Source organism: Genypterus blacodes, unplaced genomic scaffold (genome assembly GCF_046128005.1).
Source record: "Genypterus blacodes isolate CSIRO-AG114 ecotype Tasmania unplaced genomic scaffold, CSIRO-AGI_Gbla_v1 ptg000017l_1, whole genome shotgun sequence".
Taxonomy (NCBI): Eukaryota; Metazoa; Chordata; class Actinopteri; order Ophidiiformes; family Ophidiidae; genus Genypterus; species Genypterus blacodes.
The window spans coordinates 6,821,279-6,837,906 of NW_027466831.1; the positions used below are offsets into that span (position 1 = coordinate 6,821,279).

Genomic DNA, 16,628 nt, shown 5'->3' on the forward strand with positions numbered 1-16,628 from the left:
ATGTTGAGGTAGGCTTGCAACTAGAGTTAGTAACATATAAATGTGACATCATTATTGTGACATTGTTAGTTTGGATGACATCACATTTGGCTATTTAAGCAGTTTTCTTATCTGACACTGTTGTAGGCATCACTAAGAGGAACTTTTGACTGGTACATCTATGCTGAAGAGGAAGCAAGACACTGCAAGTGCCACTATAACAGGGTCCAGCCATGGTGGTGACCCATCTGCAGCTGCAGCTGTGTTTCCAAGGGAAGAGGCTGAGGGGCTTCAAATGCAGACTGACACGCTCAGCTCACGGCTTTCTGCCACAGAGCTCGTTGACCATAGCAGCCCAGGTCCTGCTGCCGTATCTGCTGGCTGGATTCGGCATGGTGGCGGCCGGGATTGTCATGGATACAGTGCAAGTATGGCAAAAAACAGCAATGAAGTGTATTTGTGTATCAGTCTATCTATCATTCTATCATTCTATGGAGTCAATGTGAGGGTGGTTGGGGAACACAATGTGCTTTCAAAAGACCACTGTGGTGTTTTGTAGAACTGGGAGGTGTTCAAGGAGATCCACCAGGTATTTATCTTGGTGCCAGGCCTCCTGGGACTGAAGGGCAATCTGGAGATGACATTGGCATCCAGACTGTCAACAGCAGTGAGTGGAAACTAGTACTACTAGATAGAAGAGCAGTATTATTAGCTTGGCACACAAAAGGACAGCAATCTACTTTATACTTCTTAATAACTGTACTGTGGTGACAAAGCAGAAATCTCTACTTATTTGTTACTTAAACATGGATATGTGAGAACGATTACACTGAGCTTTTTGATGTTACACCTAAAGCCATTCCTCTTCCCAGGCTAACACAGGGCTGATGGAGGAGCGTCGGCAGCAGTGGAGGATGGTGTTTTGTAATCTGGCTCTCATTCAGGTGACACTGGCCCATCAACCCCCTTATAAAACTGTATATATCAAATGGAGGAAGTGGGAGCCACAATTTCATGTGTAAAGATTGACATTTGGAGTAAAGATTGTAACATTCTTGAATGTTTTAATTTTTCCAAAATGAATGTTTACATCACTTGGTCAGGAGATTTCATAATCCTGAAAAACAAACTATAAGTGCCATATTCTATTAAACTATTCTGTACATATCAAATGTGCATTCAAGTTGAGGTCCTGGATGATATCTGAGAATGATGTAGGACATTTCCAGCACGACGTGACCATTTGTAGCTCTGTGGGATGAAGTGTTCTGTGTTCTTTTTTTCTACTTTCACTTTACAATGAAATGACTCAGGCCCTCTGCTTTGACCCCCCTCCCCTCCCCCACCCCCAGGTGCAGGCCACAGTGGTGGGCTTCCTTGCAGCTGTTGCAGCAGTGATGCTCGGGTGGTTGAGCAGTAGGAGTGTGGATGTTATCCACACTGCTGTCCTCTGCGCCAGCAGCGTCACCACTGCTTTTGTCGCTGCATTGAGTCTAGGTAAGACAACAGCACAAAACTGTTGACATTACACCGAACACACAACAGAACAGACCCGTGCAGATTGTTGTCTGTGTTCATTTCAGGTCTTGTTATGGTGGCGGTGATACTTGGCTCTAGGAAAGTGGGCATCAATCCAGACAACGTGGCCACGCCCATCGCTGCCAGCCTTGGTGACCTCATCACTCTGTCTCTGCTTGCTGGGATTAGCAGCTTCCTGTTTCATCACAGAGGTCAGATGATGCACCAGGAAACAACTTTCTCCTTATAGGAGATGTAGGAAGTTCAGTTTGTTGATAAAGACTGAATTGAAAACTGTCTCTGTGAGAAAAGAACACAATGAGATCAAGATGACGACGATAGATTCATGTGATTGCAAAACAGCAATATCATGGTGACTATAAGAGGTTTTAACCAGATGAGGGCAGCAAATCTGTCAGTTATGCAGCCAGGGAACTCTCATGGTGCGTTCAAAACCTTCCTATGTGGTAGGCCAAAGGTGCTTTTGATTTATTTTGTGCCATGTTTCCATTCAGATATGTGGTATCTACCTCCTGTGGTGTGTGTCTTCTTCCTGGCCCTGATACCAGTGGGGGTCATCATCGCTCGTTGCTCCCCACCAATCAGAGAGGTGCTGAGGACAGGCTGGCTGCCCATCATTTTGGCAATGTGCATCAGCAGGTAACACTCCTGGGAAATTGTCTGCTCTTTCCTCCTTTGATGACTATCTGTATCTGTAAACTTGTTCTCTTGACATGTGTATTGTTTTGTCTTCCTCCCAGCACTGGTGGTCTGATCCTGGATAAGGCATTGAGCAATGAAATCTTTAAAGGCATGGCATTGCTCACCCCAATCATTAATGGTGAGTGAACAAGATATTCCATGGAAAAAATAAGGATGACTATGAATCATCTGATTCCCCCATCAGCCTTTGCTCTTACATTACATTACATTACGATCATTTGGCAGACGCTTTTATCCAAAGCGACTTACATTACAGTTACCACCCTTCGCAGAGGGGGGAGCAATTGAGGGTTTGGTGCCTTGCTCACGGGCACCTCGGCAGGGGCTCGAACCGGCAACCCTCCGGTTCCCAAGCAGAAGCTCTACCCACTGAGCCACTGCCTCCCCACTGAGCCACTGCTCTTGTCATCACATGTCTGCTAGTGAAGCTTGACAACTGTTTGGCATTGCACATCAGAAATTGTAATATTGCATGAACTTTGTGGTTTAGATATGTGATGTAATAGTAATAGGAATAAAATGATAAAGTTAAGAAAATGAGTTAGAATTATTTTGCATCAACTTCACATTGAATTGAATAGCATATTGAATTTCCATTGCATATTTCTGTGAGCTCCCTGGTTCCTGCATGCGTTGCCGTCCCACTACAGGGAGTACATTTACATTCCCATTCAGTTTGTTGACCTGAAACACTCCTCTTGGTCCAAAGGTTCGCTGTGCTTCAAAGCTCAAAGTATTGTTGTGTTTCAAATGAAACCAGCCTGAGGGGAGTGCAGAGTGACAGTATCACAGTAGTCACAGTAACAGATGTGACACATTGTATTCCAGATGTGACACATTGTATTCCTCTTTCCCAGTGCTTAAAGTCTACAGGGACACAATAATTTAGAAAGCTTTTTGGACAAAATTCCAGTTTTGACGAGGAAAAATATTTCCACTATTGTTGCTGACACGTCACATTTATGTTCTCACTATATGATTAGGAAGTTTACATCACACATTATCTATGGAAATGGATTGAGATCCACAAGAAGTTCTTTTCTGATTTCAAGATAGTGAAACTTGCTTTGACTGTCGGAGGTGGTGGATGCATGTGAGTTAATGTTCTTGTTAATAATGTGAAATGATCTCTGCTTCTTTGTGTTCATGCAGGTGTCGGGGGAAACCTGGTGGCGATCCAGGCCAGCAGGATGGCCACCTACCTCCACCACCTTAGCGGTCCTGGAGTTCTTCCACCTACGCTGAGTGTAAACTGCCCCGGACCCTGTGCAACCTTCTGCTCTTCAGGTTGGATACATTAAAAGCTGCATGAATATATCTATTCTTATATTTTAGAGATTATCACTACTGGCTGTGTTTATCCACAGATGTAAACTCTAAATCGGCCAGAGTCCTGATCGCCATAGTAATCCCAGGTCACCTCCTCTTCCTGTACACTATCCACCTCCTGCAGGCAGGTCATATTGCCATGACGGCCGACCTCATTGTCTTCTACCTGATTGCGGCTCTGCTTCAGGTCAGAGATTAAGGACTGTGCACCGTTACCCTGAGATCTGAGACAACTGAAAACTCATCACTCATTCATTACCCAGGTGGTGATTCTGCTCTATGTGGCCAACCTGATGGTGCGGTGGCTGTGGCGAAGGGGAATGGACCCAGACAACTTTGCCATCCCCGTCCTCACAGGTCTGGGTGACCTGTTGGGAATCGGCTTCCTTGCTCTGACCTTTGGACTGATTCTGCTGGTCAACCCTACGGGGCGCAGAGTTTGAATGAAAGGCAGGTCAAACCATAACCTGCTCACGTGATCATGTGACAAATTAATTTGTACGTCTACTGTAAGCTCTTAAATGTTCAGCAAAACATTGTATTAAGGCAATAACAATAAAGCATTTGAGTATTAAAAGCATAGAAATATCTATATCAGATGCTGCAATCAGAGTTTGGTCTTGCCATAATGTCTAATGTCTAATTTATAGAAGTTATTCGCAATGGTGTTGAATATCAATTATCCACTGACCCTATGTCTAGTCTCCCGGCTGTCCTGTCCATTTTGGAGACTTTCAGCTCTTTGTCTGTGTATAAAATAAACCTTAATTCACATGTTCATCACCAACCATGCTTTCATTCTCTTCTTTTTCTTTTTTGTCTTGTTTTCTCTTCTTCCCTTCTGTATGTTTAATACAATCTCACAAATTGTCCCATAACTGGATGCACATTGTAATGCCAGATGCTTTCTTCAATAAAAATTCAGCAAATAAACAAAACAAACCCATCATGAGGGCATCTTTGCGCTCATGTTTTTTGTTGTTGGAATAAAAGACTGAAGCCACACTGGAGGACGTCTCAGACCGGCTCGTCGTGTCTGAATTGAATTGCTTGCATTGTGTTAGAAAGATTATTTGATGCTAATGTGAGCTAGACCACATCTGTATGTGTTCATGCAGAAACAATAACAGAAAACACTTGTTCATTTGCATTTATTTGAAAATTGTGAGAGAATCTACAGATGTATTCTAGTTTGTCTGACTTTGAAGAATCAGATGTAACACAATAAATAAAGTCAATGTCATACTTACACAAACTCTCTTCTTACAGTAAAAACAAAAACAAAACAACTGTCACAGTTCCAAAGTTTGTCATTTTATCTTTTGGGGGTCAGAATCAGATTCACAATCAAAGGCACGCACATTTTGAAACATTCACTGTCTTCATCCTCTTGATGAAGACGACACAAAGTATTCCTGGTGCAAATTACAAACAGCAGACAACGGCCAAAAAGTTCAGTTTCTGCTTTGCTGCTCTCTCTGACCAGTTCAGTCTGTGGATGAGTTAAGTCCAAACCTCATCTAATCTTGAGGTAGGCTGGCATGGAGTAGTTGAAGAGCAGGAAGTCCATGCGATAGAGGTTGTACAGCTTCTTCTGGTAGAAGGGGCTGATGTTTTGGAAGAACTGGTTGGTCATGTCTCCTGTAGTCCTGGTGCTCTTGGATGAGGCTGGGAAGGTGACCTGGTCTTCCACCCCTGCCAGCTGCAGCACATAGCGGGAGTCCTGCTCCAGCGTCTCGTATTTTCCCACCACATCGTAGTGAATGAGGCACGGGTGGCACAGCGAGTGCACCCGCTCCCAGTGTTCGTTAAACGGCTCTTCTCGTTGCGTGGCCGGGTCCACGAGGTAATACACAAACTCCTCAAAGGAGACGTCGTCGCCTTTTTCCAGAGCTTCCGGCTTGGGATCCGGCCGGTGTCGCCGCACTATCTTTGTGCCGTAGCGTTTATGAAAAGCTGTGTTGTAGCTCCGTGTGAATTTGTTGCGGTACGCCGACACCAGCCGCTCAAAGGGCTCGCGTACAAAGACGAACTTCAGGTAGGAGCGCAGACGCTGGTTGATCTGGGAGGTGGAGTACTCGGACAGGGTGCGGAGGTTCCCTGGCACGTGGGCCTCGTTGGCGGGAATAGCCAGCGGGTCTCTGTGGGACCCGGTCATGCCCTTCAGGACCATGAGCACTCGCTTCCAGTTGGTGCAGGCTACTTTGGGCACATAGCAGTACAGCAGACCGTGCTGGTCATCCACAATGACATGTTTCAGGTCCTCGGGGATGAGGACCCTGCGCTTGCGAGTGTATGAGCGGCAGGCCTCCTCCAACAGCTCCCGCCGACCCTGGTGAGTCGCCTGGACTGCTGATTCGGCCTAAAAAGAAAAAAGAAAAGGAAATAAAAGGAGAAAGAAGACGAGTCAACAAACATGAAACAATCACCAAACTGTGCCAGTAAAGAATCAGAGCATGAATCTACTAAGGGCTCTCACACACTCACATGGATGTAATGTACACATGGACTCACACCAGGATTTACCATCTCTGTACTGAACGTGGTCACTGCTGCTGTAACCTTATTGCCTCATATGGTTTCCTGCAGGTTCCAAGCTGTAACTTAGATTATATATTTACCTTTCATCATGGTTGTATATATTTATTATTACCACTGAAGTTTCCACTAAATGGCTCTTTTGGCTTCTCTCTTTGGTTGGGGTCAGAGGACGAGGCGACCTCATCAGTCAAACTCCCCCAACTTTTCCACCAGAACAGTGAGTCAGACGGTGCATGATGTCATCCTTACGTTAACTTCACTCACTGACTGTACTTAACCCTTGGAGGACTACAGCCACAGAAGAAAGCCTTCCTAACATCATAGGTCAGGGAGTTCAGCTTGACCTCCTCTTTGCACAAACTCCATATTTACTTCTTCCATTTACTTAGCCTGGCTCACTGCTGCAGCGGTTGGAGCCCTGAGACTCTTGGTCTGACTTGCTGGCACTATGTGTGGCTCTGTGCGCAGCATTAAAAGTCACTCTATTCTTCATGGAGTCTCTGTCCTCTATGTTTAAAACACTAATCCCATGTGATCTAAATATAAAATGTAGTGCTGCACCTGAGGATACTGAAAGAGCCAACAGGATGCACCAGGAAACAGATGTTTCATTGAACAGGAACACCAGGCTTGTCTGTAATGTACTGATTAAAGTCCAGTACATAGTCAGTATGTATTCAGGCCCTGGTTTACAACAATAAAAGGTTCTGTTATTCAATAATTCACTGTAATAAAAAGCTGGCTGACAATGGTGATCTCATCGCACACTATTTATTCAGGGGCAATAACATCTGTGGAACTCTGTGGGTCACATGACGGCATTTAGGGCTCAGGGGTGCCACTCCACCTCCATCTGTGAGCCATCAATACAGAAATTTCTTCCCTTCCACATCTGCATCAGACACATTAGATTGATCTGAACTGTCGAGACTGTGTGTGGGTTTTCAGATCAGCTGGTGTGGGAGAAGCAAACATGTTGGGCAACCAGACAAAGAGCTCAACAAGAACCTTCTGAGACACATAGCATGTTTGCAACCGCATTCAGTTGGAAGAAGATTGAATAAGAAAGAGCAGAATCTTCAACAGCTGCCAAAACACCCACAATACTAAAGCCATAATGTCCTGCCATCACAAATATCTTGAGTGACACGTGGAGAGGATGGTGGTAATCAGCAGGTCACAGTCCGCCATTGACTTAATTTAGCCTTTAACCGAAATGCTTGCATATCAGAAACATGCAGCATGTGTTTCAAAGGAGCACTCAGCCCTCAGCTACACACATATGCAAATACATAAATCCATCTTGCACGAATCCAATTCCCTGCCCGTTTCCCTCCTGACAACTCAAACTGCGCGAAACGCCGACCTCCAGACTCGGATATCGAGGAAGAACACAAACACAAACGCACACAAATAATCGAAAGTCAACAATGCCTGACGGATTTGCTTTGCTTTGCTTTGCGGCCCCGCGCTCCTCCCTGCTCCTCATACTGAGATGGAACTGGAAACAGCTGTTAGAGAAACAATAACCATATTAAAATACATCTGCATTTACGGGGAAGAGAAGTGACGGAGCACAGCGTCGCCAGTGAGGAGAAGCGTTCCTCATGAACACACAGAGTTCACGGTATGGACTTTGTGGGGGATGAGTTGTAGATGTTGCGCAATCTGCAGGGTGGAATTTGTTCCAAAGAGTGAAATTTCTAAATGAAATATTTCAGCAGCATGTCAAAGTCATCATTACAAAGCCAAAAATACAGATAAGTCATCTCAGTTTCTCTCTTCCTCTTCTTCATTTTTAGTTTTCTGCTTTTTGCTAATCAGTTCTGTCCTTCCTTCCTTTGTCCTTCTCTCATTCCACACTTCATCCCTTCCTCCCTCTCATCTCTCCTTCCTTCTTAATGTCATTCTTTCCTTCCCGACTGGGACTACCTCACCTTCTCCTTCCTTCCTTTAATTTGGTCATTTAAAAATCTGTCATGATTAAACTTAAACAGCCCTAATAAATCAACTTGAATAAAACAAATTAGTATTTTCCATCCATCACTTTATTCGTCTCCTCTGGGGTCATTCATACAACCCGGCACCAGATTTAACATGCAGGGAGGGTTCAATCATTCATTCATTCATCGTAAACGTCTGTCCCTGGCCTCTAATCATTTAATAAAACACACCATCACACACATATGTCTCATTTGTAACATTGAGATCACCTGATAATAAATCCATTCCATCTGTGCCCAGAGTCAAAGCTGCTCAAGATCGTATTTGCATCATCCTGTTCCATGTCTAATGCATTCATGAAAAATACATGAATGCCATCTAAATGCTAATTCCTTTCTTGCATCTGATGTAAAACAGTTTACTGGGCTGGTTTAATTGTCTGCAGTCTCAAAGTGCCAGAATAAACCCATGAATCCTCCACTATAAATGTCATTGGTGAAATCCAACAAAGATGTCTGACCTTTTGTTTTTTTGTTTTCCACGTCCAGATAAAACATCAAAGCGCTGGAGATTAAGCGCAGTGCAGAGATGGTTGTTCATATGTTACACAGAGCGTCACAAGCAGAATCTTTAAGGAAATCCAACCCAATACGGGCGGAATAACGCCACACAGACAGGAAATGATATTTAAACCCAGGAACATCTGTGAGGTGAAGGCGAATCTTATATTTTCAGTTACAATCACTATTAAACCTAATTTACCCGTTAATCGAGATCTTCTTGAGCTTCTTGGACCACAGGCAGCTGCTCAACTTTAAGTCAAAAGAGTTCAACAGGTTGTAATGTGTGTGTATATAAGTGTACATATTGAGTGATTTGGAGTGGCTTTAAGGTTTTTAGACTCAAAAACGATACAACTTGTCTCTCCAATTAGAAGAAGTTTCTGTCTGACTGGGGGCAGATTTGATTCTGCAGAAGGACATTAAATTGGAGCATTTCCTTTCATGCCTGCATGAGAATTTAACGGGAGAGATTTAATGAGGAGCTAGAAAAGCCCGTTAAGGAGATCCTGGTGAGCAAACTGACCTGGTCGCTGTCGTAAAGTGTCTGCAGAGGACTCCTCCGCTGTTTCTGCCCACTGCTTCTTTCACCCGCCGGCTCCGAGGCTGAGGAGAAACAAACCAAAAGCAAATATGTGTCATATATCCATTCTCTATACACACACAAACACACACACACATGCACACACAATCCCAGAACCTTCTTGCTAAGAGTCTGTCACCATGTGTCCCAACAAGCAAATGCTTTTAGATAAAGAACCCTGCATGAACCATCTGTGTCACCGTGTGATGAAGAAGAACAGAGAGAGAGAATCACAGACAAGCTTGAGGCGGATTGCTGACCGATGACAACAAGTTGGATCTCAGGTTTGCCGGGATGAGATTTCAGTCTGAGATCTGATTACACCGCTGGAGGATCAGACCACAGCACAACACCTTCAAATGCAGAGAGACAGATTTCTGCTGCAGGTCTCCTTACGAGGACGACACACACACACACACACACACACACACACACACACACACACACACCCCAGATACATTACAGTACAGGAGTGAGGCAGAGCCACAGTCAGTCAGTACATTTACATTTACAAGATCATGAAAAATGATATTCTAATCCGATTAAGGCGATGAGATCATTTTTTCCGTGATCGAAACCCCATAATCAGATTGAGATAATCTCTGGTGCACAGATTAAATTGAGACGTGATTGTAAAGAGTTCCATGGGTTTAGCAGCATAAACGTTATCTAAATGCATTTGCTCACCAGTATTATTGTTGAATACAGGAGCTAGGGGCGATTTAACCTTCTGCAAGTGTTCAGGGGCAGACGGGCAGACGGCAGCCTGATGTGAGCTTCAAACTGTTTGCTTGCCAAGAGAGCCATTACACTTCTTCTACATACCATAATGTAAAAGAGGATTCTCCCTTATAATTGGAAAGGAGGACAAATACAGCGCTGAAATAATCATTCCACTGTCGCCGGGCAGATTTACAGGTCCACTGGTGTCACATTTCATAGCAGTGATCAGCATTTCCTCTGGGAAGATGAAACTCAGGACCACTCCCTGGATCTCCAAAGGGCCTACGTTCAGAGTGCGGCATATGGAATCAAGTAGGGCAGCATTTACAGAGGTCACTGATTGACCCCACGAGTCCTGGGAAGGTGGAGGAGACGAAGGAACAACAAAGCGAGAGGCGATTATATTTAACTACTGCAAAAGCCTGTGATCCTGCTGTACGGATGAAATGACAAAGAACACATTTCCTGAAGAACTTTTTGGAACTTCTCTTCAGGGTGTACAGAACAAACGTAAACAAACAGCTGAAAGGCAGTAATCAATCAAAAAAGCGTACACATTTGCAAACAGTGTGCAGTAATGTAAAGCACAGCTGTCACCCTGTTTGTAAATGCGCTCAAAATGAAAACACGCCGCCGCAGCCTCTCCAGATGAAAGGAGCAGAATGCGTCAGGTCGACTCTCTGAGAACACATGGTGTCCATGTTCCCTCGTGGAGCGGAGGAGGTCGGAGGCGAGCGCACTTTGACAAATACAACAAAATTAACTAAACATTTGAAAGAAGCCAAAGTATCCGTCTGTTAAGGGAAATAGAGAGAAGAGGCTCAGACATTTGCGAGTAGAAGTGAGTGAGTGGGACAAAGTGTTCATCGGGGGAGGAAAACAGCATTACGTCTCTGTCAGGACATTCTGACTTTGGCCCTCTGTTGCACAACTATGATCAAGCCAAGTGGCTGCCGGAGAGTCACACTTCACCAACGCAGACTGCTGAAATATTTCACTGAAATTAGATCCAATCTCTGCCACACTGACACAATCTTCTCCCTCTGCCAATTCATCTCTGCCATTCTGAATCAGGCTTCAATGCTGGACTGAAAAGATTTATGCTGATCACCTAGAGATGGGAGGGGGGGGGGGGGGTTCTGATGAAGGTTGCTACAGTTCACTGCTCTCTAAACACATTAGGACTTCCTCATGCAGGCTGCCTGTGACTAAAGAACACATTTCCATTGCGACCACTCCCAAAGCCATCATTACATCGCCACTTAAACCAAAAAGGTACTCAGCAGAGGTAACTAACGTCTGAAAGAATTTAGGCTGCTGGCAGACAGATTGATTTCCGGTTAATAGACGTGCATATGTTGGCTCCTTTCTGTCACAAGAGCCTAGAAAGTGAAAACCCTGAAAAGATCTGTAAAGCTCCTACAGCCATACACTTTGCCCATATTCACACAGTGCCAGCACTTTTCTCAAATTAACACACCTAACCAAGTCAAGTCCAGTCAGCTGCAGCCCTAAACAGAATCGGCCCCTCTCTCTGCCGCCTGGAAGTATTTTAAAGTCAGAGGTTGTCCTGTTGGTTTTAGCTATAGACCCATCTCTGCCAAGCCCTCTCTTTTGCATTCCACCATCCTGTAAAGAAACGAAGGCTTGGGAAATGCAAAATATAGAAAAAGCCAATGTGTGTTCCTCCTGTCTGAGCCATAAACGGAGCTCTGTGTTTAGGTCCCACTGGGGAAACTGGGGGCCCCCCTCCCCCCCTCCATGGCCTCTGCTGCCAAAGAGCAGCTCTGCTGAGAGACACACTGTACAAGGGAAAGCCTGATCCTTTAAGGCCACAAGTGTGTGTGTAAAGGGTGTTAGTGAAAAAGCAGAGGCATGTGGGTGGTGTAGTGTCTGTTTATGGAATCTTAAAAGAGTGTATGCAGATGGGAGGCATCCATCTTACTACTCATTTGCAGTGAAGAAGGATTTAATGTATATTTGGGGGGGGGGGAGCGTTAGTTGTTTGGCTGGTAGCTGAGATCTTTGCTTTTAGTGATCCAGTGGATTTCCCAGCATGCATGGCTTCATTTGAAAGTTGAAACACATACAAACTGAGAATTGCTATGTTTCCCAGTAAGATAAGCAAAAGTCCCAAGATTCTCCTTTAGTTGTCTGGATCCTCTCCAATGTTTCAGCCATTAATTGAGGAGCCGAGTTCCTCCCAAACTCTGCTGTCAGTGCTTGACAGTTTACTCCATCTAGTTCCATTTTGTGAGTTTCAGCCGGTCTACTGGAAACAAAGCCTAGATGTGTTCTGTGTTCAAAGCTATTGTGGCACCATATGTTAACCTTTAAACCTTCCTGAAGGAAATGAGAAGGGAGGCAAAGTGGAAGTCTTGGAGAGCAATATGAAAACTGAAAGCCCCTGCACATAAACTGCCCACAAACTGCCCACAAATTGGGGGTTACTCGTGCTGAAAGCAGCTGGTACAGTGGAAATGCAAAGGAACCCATGATCTAGAATCCTGGATAAATAATCAGCTGCTGGAGGATTGCGTCATCTTGAATACACAGCTGGCGGTTGAGGAGTGCAGGTTGGAACAGTAGGAACGACCCGAGTTGTCATCAACAAAGCTCCGACGGCTTAAGGATCTGATTTACACACCGGTGACAGCAGAAAATCATTACGAAGATCAAGAGACACTCTGTTCCTTTCTGGTGTTTTGTTTTAAAGAGGAGGAAAGAACTTACAGATAATGAGCTCAGAGTTTGGAAAGTTGCACCCTCAGCATTTCCACTGACATGTCCCAAATCTGCCCAAAAGAAGCCTTGGAGCAAATGTGTGTGTGCCACAGGTGTTGTAATGATGCCGGAGTGCTGAATAGTTAAATTTTATGATCGTCTTGGCCTCAAGTCAAGCCCAGACAAGGAAGGTATGAGGCAGCTGCCCCCAGGCTTTAAACAATGCACTCCGGTTTGGCTCGGTGTGGTGTGAACCAGCTGATAACCCATCAGCTCGTCTCGCATCTTATGAATCAGCGTCTGTGTGAGGTTCAGGGTGTGTGTAGGCGCAGATTGTGAGCGCCACGGTCACTGTCATTGGAAGAAATACACATTCCACAAACCAAACCACACCAACCCTCTCCTTTGAAAGAATGTTCATTGTGACAAATTTGACACCAAGATCAGGCCAGAATTGTGCTGATTTTAGTGAAAATAAACTCACCACATGGCTAACATCACTCTGTGTTGCTTGCCTGAGTGTTAAATGTGTGTATATTTGTGTTTGAACCAAGAAGAAATCTCTCTTAAGAGTCAATAATGAGTCAATAATTTGCACAGAAACGGGATCATAGCATTAAAAACAGCCAGGGTCATCCCTTAAAGTGCTGAGTTTTGCAGTGTAAGCTTCATCTCATCCTGTGCTGGCTGCCTCTAGTGTGACATGCTGTAAAGAAGACCCACTGACAGGTTCTATAGAAGCTCTGACAGCTCAAACATTGCTCAACACCGTTCTACTGGTTCATATTATCTTTAAAAAAAACTATTTGACCTTTACCCTGGCTGAGTGGCATTCGTACAGAACATACAGAAAGTCTTCTAAATGCAAATAGGACAGAGTGGCTGTATAAATCAGGCCAATTCCATAAATTTAAAGCTGGCAGGAATGTTTAATACCTCAAACAAGAAAGTGGATTCCAGGTAGATTTATTCTCCTTTAAGATTCCCTGAGGCAAACGCTGGAAAAATGCAGCTCTTAAATGCTTATTACTGAGTTAGTGGGTCCTTTTCTCTTGCTTGCAGTACAATAACTGTTATTAAGAAGCCAAGTCAACAGTGTGGGGGGAAATGGGAAATGAATAAATGGAACAATGGAATATTTAGGAACTAAATAGAACAGAACACCTGATGAAACCCCCCAACCATTGTGTTCTCTAACACACTTTTACAGAATCTAAGAGTTCATCCTCCTTCATATATCTCAGATGTGTGATATTTTGGAAACCATACGATCTCGCTGAGATTCCAAAAAAGTCCTTGACCCATGTCACACATGGCAGACAACCAGAAGTGACCTCTCTTTAAAGACACTCTAAGATCCAAAGGCTCCTCACAGTAAAGGCTGTATACGCCATTTGGCTCATGATATAGCTGGGCATGTGTGAATGAGGCCATTGTATGTGACAGAGAGGGGGACCTGGAGGAGGTGGAAACAGATCTCAGTGTGAGCCGACCCTTCTTCCAGCTGCAACTTCTCCCAGTCTGCAGGGGAAACACTCCACTAATCAGACTGCTAATGAAAATGTTCCTTGAGATCTGCAGCCCGTGGGAACATAAAGACAAAGGGTGGGGAGGGAGAGGTTCAACCTAAAGAAGAAGAATTTACTGTAATTCCTCTGTCGGAAGAATTACAGCAAACAATCAGAAAATTGCATAACGCACAGATCACAACCTGCATCAGATTATTTACACTCACAGAATGTAGATCATGGGTCGATTTGTACAGAAAGGTGTGCATAGTGTGAGCAAACCTGAGGCACAATGGGACCAGCTGGCCTGCTGCACAGTGCAAAGCAACAGAGATCGAACCCACCCCCATATACACTCAGGCAGGCAGGCAAACATACAAAGACACCAAGTACTTTCGGGTGTACGCTGGCCAAAACAATGTATGTTACCAAGCAACGAATCCCATCTGCAGTATCATGTACAATACCTCTACTATCATATCAGCTACAAGGAGCTTTGGCTTTATTGATAAATCCTTCTTCAGGTTATTGTTCTACGTTATGAAATGTGGTGTGTAAAAAATCAATTTCCACTCACCTGGTTTGTGATTGCTGTGGAAGTAGCAGATGGCCATGATGAAACACCCCACACACAATGCAAACACCATCCGATTCACTTTGGGTTTCCTCATCCTGAACCTTTGGAGCCGACGATCCCTGCCGAGGGAGACAGTTTGTCCAGAACCGAGCGGACCGGGGATGTCTCTACTTTATCACAGACAGGAGCATCGACCCGGCCAGCTGACCTCTGCTATTCCTTGTTGTTATTCTTATTATGTTTCTGTACATCCTTGCATGTCCAGCCTGGAGGGGGTTCAGCAGCGGAGAAGGCACCGAAACAAGCCGGGGATGAGAGAGCGGAGAGCCGAGAGCGGCACACACTCTGCTCGGCTCGGATCGGATCGGCTCGGCTCGCCCGCTAGAGTCTCCGGCGTTCCAGTTCCGTTACTTCTTGGGGTCTTGGCGCAGAAACGCGTTGACCAGGATGTTTCACCAACAATGTCGTTTGGGCTGGGGGTCAGTGTGTGTGTGTTTTTCTCTCCCCATGGCGTTGTCCAAAGGCTTGTTTCAATGTTAACCCGTTTATGCCCAAATGTAACGTTCGCTGCGCTCCAATGCTGTAATCAAGCTGGCTGAAATAACGTGACATCCGGTGTTAACTTTCAAGATAAAACCACTACAGCACTATTTGATGACAATAAAGCCTGTTTAAATTTTTTATGTTGTGTTACACTTTCTCCAGTCAATGTATCTTTATTAAAAGCGGCCAACAATGAATTACCCAAAATAAAGGAGAATGTGTTATTATAGTAATTACGATATCTGATACCTGAGTATCTAAATCATATTAAAGTACTGTCAAATTATAATATTTTAGAGTACATTACAGACAAGCATCTTATATTTCAGCCGTGTCTCTACAGTACAGTAAATTTGTTATTACAAAATGAAATATTGTATTTTGTCGCAAAATCTAATATCTTACTTTACAGTGGAACGCAGTAACAGTATTTTGGAGGACAAAGAAGTACACGAATATTTAATACCCTACTCTAAGATTAGACTATCTATTTATGTTAGGGTATCTTATTTTGAAGCCGAAATGGACCGGATCTGTGAAGTCGAGTTGTATGCCCACGTGCGTACACGCGTACGCACACGCGCTTACACACACACGCTTCCCAAAATGTGACAAACTAACGGATCATTCCCATAGTAACACATCTGATTTTAATTCCACCCCCCATCCAGCCTCTCAGCATCACTTCAATATTCACACACACACAGAGAAATACATTTACATTGTTTGGGTTTACTCATGAAAGTAATTTATTTTCTTTAATCTGTGGGATTTTATTAGTTTACTAGTTCTGAGTGTGCAATAGTTTTTTTGTTTTGTCACTAAGGGGATTAAAACCTCCAGAGCAGAGATCACATGACAGGGGTGATGACTTTGATACACCTGCATCCATCCTGAACCCTCAGGGCCAAGGGGGCCAAAACAGTCAGCGTAACCCAGCTTTTGATTTCGTAAAGCAGGCGTAAACATCTAACTAATTAGAGTGACTTCCTGCAGAGCTGCTTTTGACCTCTGACCTCCTCCACATTCCTCAAGTTCATCTCTGCCGTGTCGGGGGGCAGACGAGGCCCGAGGAGAAGTCAGGATGGGTTAGGAGCCACGCTACTGAGCAAACCCACACCTGATGGCAGAGACGGTGTAAAGGCTCTAAGAAACTCTGTCTCTTTGCAGTAACGTTAGTACATGTGTGCTGCTGCTGTGACTATACACAGAAGTTGCTAGTTTGAAGGAGGAGGATAAACATTTGCATCATTCCCACTTTTAAGCTGTGTCAGCTCACAAAGGGTAATGGTTAGGGTTAGAAAGAAAGAAAGAAAGAAAGAAAGAAAGAAAGAAAGAAAGAAAGAAAGAAAGAAAGAATCTAGAAAGTGACTGTG

At 44.3% G+C, this 16,628-nt stretch overlaps 2 protein-coding genes across 2 annotated transcripts; one reads left to right on the forward strand and one right to left on the reverse strand.

Annotated features, from left to right (window-relative positions):
- The first annotated feature begins 194 nt into the window (after positions 1–194).
- LOC142991013 (solute carrier family 41 member 3-like) lies at positions 195–4,545 on the forward strand. The gene is made up of 10 exons (XM_076140944.1): positions 195–407; positions 539–646; positions 852–923; positions 1,332–1,476; positions 1,563–1,709; positions 2,013–2,157; positions 2,259–2,338; positions 3,373–3,507; positions 3,588–3,736; positions 3,813–4,545. Exons 1-10 carry the CDS (start codon positions 213–215, stop codon positions 3,990–3,992), a joined length of 1,356 nt encoding a protein of 451 aa, XP_075997059.1. The 5' UTR covers positions 195–212; the 3' UTR covers positions 3,993–4,545.
- A 167-nt stretch (positions 4,546–4,712) lies between these two features.
- On the reverse strand, positions 4,713–15,286 carry LOC142991014 (carbohydrate sulfotransferase 11-like). The gene is made up of 3 exons (XM_076140945.1): positions 14,710–15,286; positions 9,121–9,200; positions 4,713–5,911 (listed from the first exon to the last, which is right to left on the reverse strand). The coding sequence occupies exons 1-3, from the start codon at positions 14,801–14,803 to the stop codon at positions 5,066–5,068; spliced, it is 1,020 nt and encodes a 339-aa protein (XP_075997060.1). The 5' UTR covers positions 14,804–15,286; the 3' UTR covers positions 4,713–5,065.
- Positions 15,287–16,628: the final 1,342 nt, after the last annotated feature.